This window comes from Coffea arabica, chromosome 10e (genome assembly GCF_036785885.1).
Source record: "Coffea arabica cultivar ET-39 chromosome 10e, Coffea Arabica ET-39 HiFi, whole genome shotgun sequence".
NCBI classification, from domain to species: Eukaryota; Viridiplantae; Streptophyta; class Magnoliopsida; order Gentianales; family Rubiaceae; genus Coffea; species Coffea arabica.
In genome coordinates this window covers 1638763-1642512 of record NC_092328.1, presented here as the reverse complement: position 1 = coordinate 1642512, position 3750 = coordinate 1638763, and the positions used below count along the sequence as shown (strand labels likewise).

Here is a 3750-nt window from a genome sequence, read left to right as displayed (position 1 = left end):
ATATTCTGTCCCACACCCTGTGCCACTCTCTGTCCCACTTTTTATTATATTGCTATTTCTCTTTCACAAATATCATGTTTTAATTCTTTTTTGTTTCCTTAAGATCCAATAACTATCAATTGAGTAATACACAAAATTTAACAAACTCAAAAAATCAAAATGCATAAAAAATGAGATTTTTTATGAATTTTCTGCTGTATTTTTTAATTTTCTATTATATATTAGTTTTTTGAAGCTGTTGTATTTATTTTTTACTCAATTAATAGTTATTGGATCTTAAGGAAACAAAAAAGAATTAAAACATGATGTTTGTGAAGGAGAAATAGCAATATAATAAAAAATGGGACAGAGAGTGGCACAGGGTATGGGACAGAAGATCCGTTGCGTTATTGTTACCTTTCACACAAACTTTTAGCATATTTGTCCTGTGCCACTCTCTGTCCCATTTTTTATTATATTATTATTTCTCCTACATAAACATCATGTTTTAGTTTTTTTTTGTTTCCTAAAGATCCAATAACTATTAATTGAGTAATACACAAAATTTAACAAATTCAAAATATCAAAATGCATAAAAAATGAGATTTTTTAATGAATTTTCTGCTACATTTTTAAATTTTCTATTATATATTACTTTTTTGAAGGTGTTGAGTTTATTTTTTACTTAATTAATAGTTATTGGATCTTTAGGTAACAAAAAAGAACTAAAACATGATATTTATGTAGGAATAATAGTAATATAATAAAAAATGGAACAGAGAGTGGCACAACATGTGGGACAGAAGATCCGTTGCGTTTATCCTGTCCCGAACGGCGCTATCTACGAACAAAATTTCGCATAAAATCCTACTCCGGCTTACAACATCAAATACTGCCGTCTTTACTCTTGTTTACCTTATTTTCTTTTATATGGAACTATTATACTAAAATTTATACTATTTTAGTAGTGCTCATAGTAATTACAAATTTTATAGTACAAAAAGATTGACTTTTGTGATCAATTGGTCGGGTTGTTACTCCAATTTTCCAATGCAAGTTGCAATATTGGGACCGCTCAATTTCCATTGGATTTCAATAATCATTTATATATATCCAAGGTGCTCAACATCTGTAATCCAAATTTCGGGTAATACTAAAACTCATACAAACCGTCCTAATGGCAGGCCAAAAATCTCAATCTGAGATCGAACATGTGATGGATGGAGCCACCATCTCTCCAAGTGCAATGACGCAGAGCTTTAACCTCTCAGCCGCCATTGTTTCAAAATCACTGATATTACTACTAACCAGATTCCACGCTGGCTACTTCAGAATAAGCCTCTCTTTAGGTGGTCAGGCCTTGCTATGGAAGACCCTTCTTCAACCAGCCAATCATGTTATCTTGACGACTATACCAATCATAGTGTGGTCATTTGCCTTGTTCATTCTAGTTTTATTCTCCATCCTATATATCCTACGGTGTTTATACCGATTTAACATGGTCAAGGCAGAATTCTTGCACCATATTGGAGTAAATTATCTCTTTGCTCCATGGATATCATGGCTACTCTTACTTCAATCTTCTCCTTTTGTAGCTCCCAAGAATGTCTCCTACCTTATCCTTTGGTGGATTTTTGCGGTTCCAGTCTTCGTGCTGGACGTCAAAATATACGGCCAATGGTTTACCAAAGGAAAGAGGTATTTGACGGCGGTAGCAAATCCGACGAGCCAAATATCGGTCATAGGGAACTTGGTTGGGGCAAGAGCTGCAGCTCAAATGGGATGGCAAGAAATTGCAGTCTGCTTGTTTTCACTAGGGATGGTTCATTATTTAGTGCTATTTGTAACGCTTTATCAGAGGTTACCGGGGTGCGATCGGCTGCCGGCAATGTTAAGGCCCGTTTTCTTCCTGTTCTTTGCAGCACCAAGCATGGCAAGCTTGGCTTGGGACACCATATCTGGAAGCTTCGATATTGCGTCCAAGATGCTATTCTTTCTGTCACTCTTCCTGTTCATATCACTGGTAAATTAAAGTTGCGTAAATAAATGGATCTCTAGGATCTTAAAATAGTGATGAATGATGATGATATATATATGTTTTTGGGAGTCTTAATTAAGTAGGATATTTCTTGGAGTTATTTAGTAGGAGCCGTGATGGACATGAAAAAAGTAGACAATTTTTCTTCTCCTAGTCCTAGCTACCACCGATCTTCCATAAAGGCCTGCCTGGAAAAGTCATAATCTGAGTGGGTTGGAGTTAAATAGACAGTGCATGTGCATGGGTCCGATGTCGCATAATCTTGGTTTGTTGGTTCTTAATGATGGTAATTTATGATGGTCGGTATAGAGAATTTGTCCTGTAGAAGCAGATGACTTGCGTATCTTGGGCGGCTTTAGAGTTTTGACCACGCCGCAGCTAAAGAAATTAGTAGAAACCGTCCAGACGCACGACTTGAAATTGGATGGGATTTCTTTTTCATCTTCAATTTCTGTGGTCATTTTTGTGGTAGAAAGAATCGCACGTGAATACCAGAAAATGCTCTTAACTTTTCTGCATCGGACTCGATCCTTTTTTCATTAACACTGATCTGACTAATTAAAGAGTTGTTTTTTTTTTTTTTTCCTTTTGGGTTTTGTTATCTTTACCAACCAAATAACAGATTTGCAGACCCTTCCTTTTCAAGAAATCCATGAGAAGATACGACGTCGCATGGTGGGCTTACTCTTTTCCGGTAACTTCTCTAGCGTTAGCTTCAGCAGAATACGCTCAAGAGGTGGAAGGCGGTGTAACACACGTGATCATGCTCATTCTATCAGGGCTATCTGTTCTGGTGATCCTGAGTCTTTTGGTCTTCACTGCTCTAAATACCAAAATGCTTCTGCGGGACGATGATCCCATTCTCCCCACTAGCCTCCCAGATCATCCCTTATCCACTGCATGATGCCAGTTTTCTGAAAACTATTGTCATTTTTGTGCTGTATCATATCGTTCTCACCAGCGGTCATTTACCAGAAACTATTGGTGGCATTGGATTGACATAGAAAACATGTTACGGAGGATCCCAAGTGCGGTTGGCTCCTCTATCCTTCACAGTAAAAGATCAGGGGTTTGAAATTCTGCATACCTATAAAAATTTCTTTATATCTCTTTTTTTTTTCTTTTTTGTTATACATTCTTCCTTCATCACTTAATTTAGTTTGTTGCTTTTTGGACTCCTGGTAGTTGCGCCGGAGTGTAAAGATATATCAAAGATTTTCACATTTTCTTTATTTGCCCGAGCTGAGGAGATACTGAAGGAGCATTGACTTTAATGGATTGAAATGGCTGCGAGGCAGACGACTCGTGTACTTGTTGATTTTGCACCAACAAATATCTCTTTTTGAGCACCAAAGCAACGTATAAACAACGGGCGTCTCAAGTAATTTTTGGGACAATTTTGACCAATACCATCAACAAAATCCTATTTGTCAAAGATTGACGTAAAATTTCTCATTTTCTGTGTACGGAGAGCAGCATAGAGTCAAACAATATACGCCACATTACATGCGACAATTTTGACCAATAGCATCAACGAGTATACTAAGTGGCGGAGCCAGAAAAAATATTCAGCGGGAGTAAAAGAAACTCTAAAACTTTTTACTTAGTTTTTTTTCTAGTTTTTTAAGAAAAAAAATATTTACCAACAAATATAAATGATGCATATATTTTATGAAAAACAAAAAAAGATAAATTCAAAATTATTAATATAATAATAATTTTATTTCAAAAAG

General features: G+C 36.0%; 1 protein-coding gene across 1 annotated transcript; it reads left to right on the top strand.

The window, feature by feature from the left end:
* The first annotated feature begins 924 nt into the window (after positions 1–924).
* On the top strand, positions 925–3249 carry LOC113711973 (S-type anion channel SLAH4-like). Its single transcript, XM_027235236.2, has 2 exons — positions 925–2002; positions 2640–3249. Exons 1-2 carry the CDS (start codon positions 1157–1159, stop codon positions 2919–2921), a joined length of 1128 nt encoding a protein of 375 aa, XP_027091037.1. The 5' UTR covers positions 925–1156; the 3' UTR covers positions 2922–3249.
* The last annotated feature ends 501 nt before the right edge of the window (positions 3250–3750 follow it).

Excerpts from the sequence above, each read along its gene's own strand:
- LOC113711973 (XM_027235236.2), top strand. The coding sequence starts at position 1,157 with ATGGCAGGCCAAAAATCTCAATCTGAGATCGAACATGTGATGGATGGA. Across the intron at positions 2,003-2,639 it reads TCTTCCTGTTCATATCACTG|ATTTGCAGACCCTTCCTTTT; the intron begins GTAAATTAAAGT and ends ACCAAATAACAG.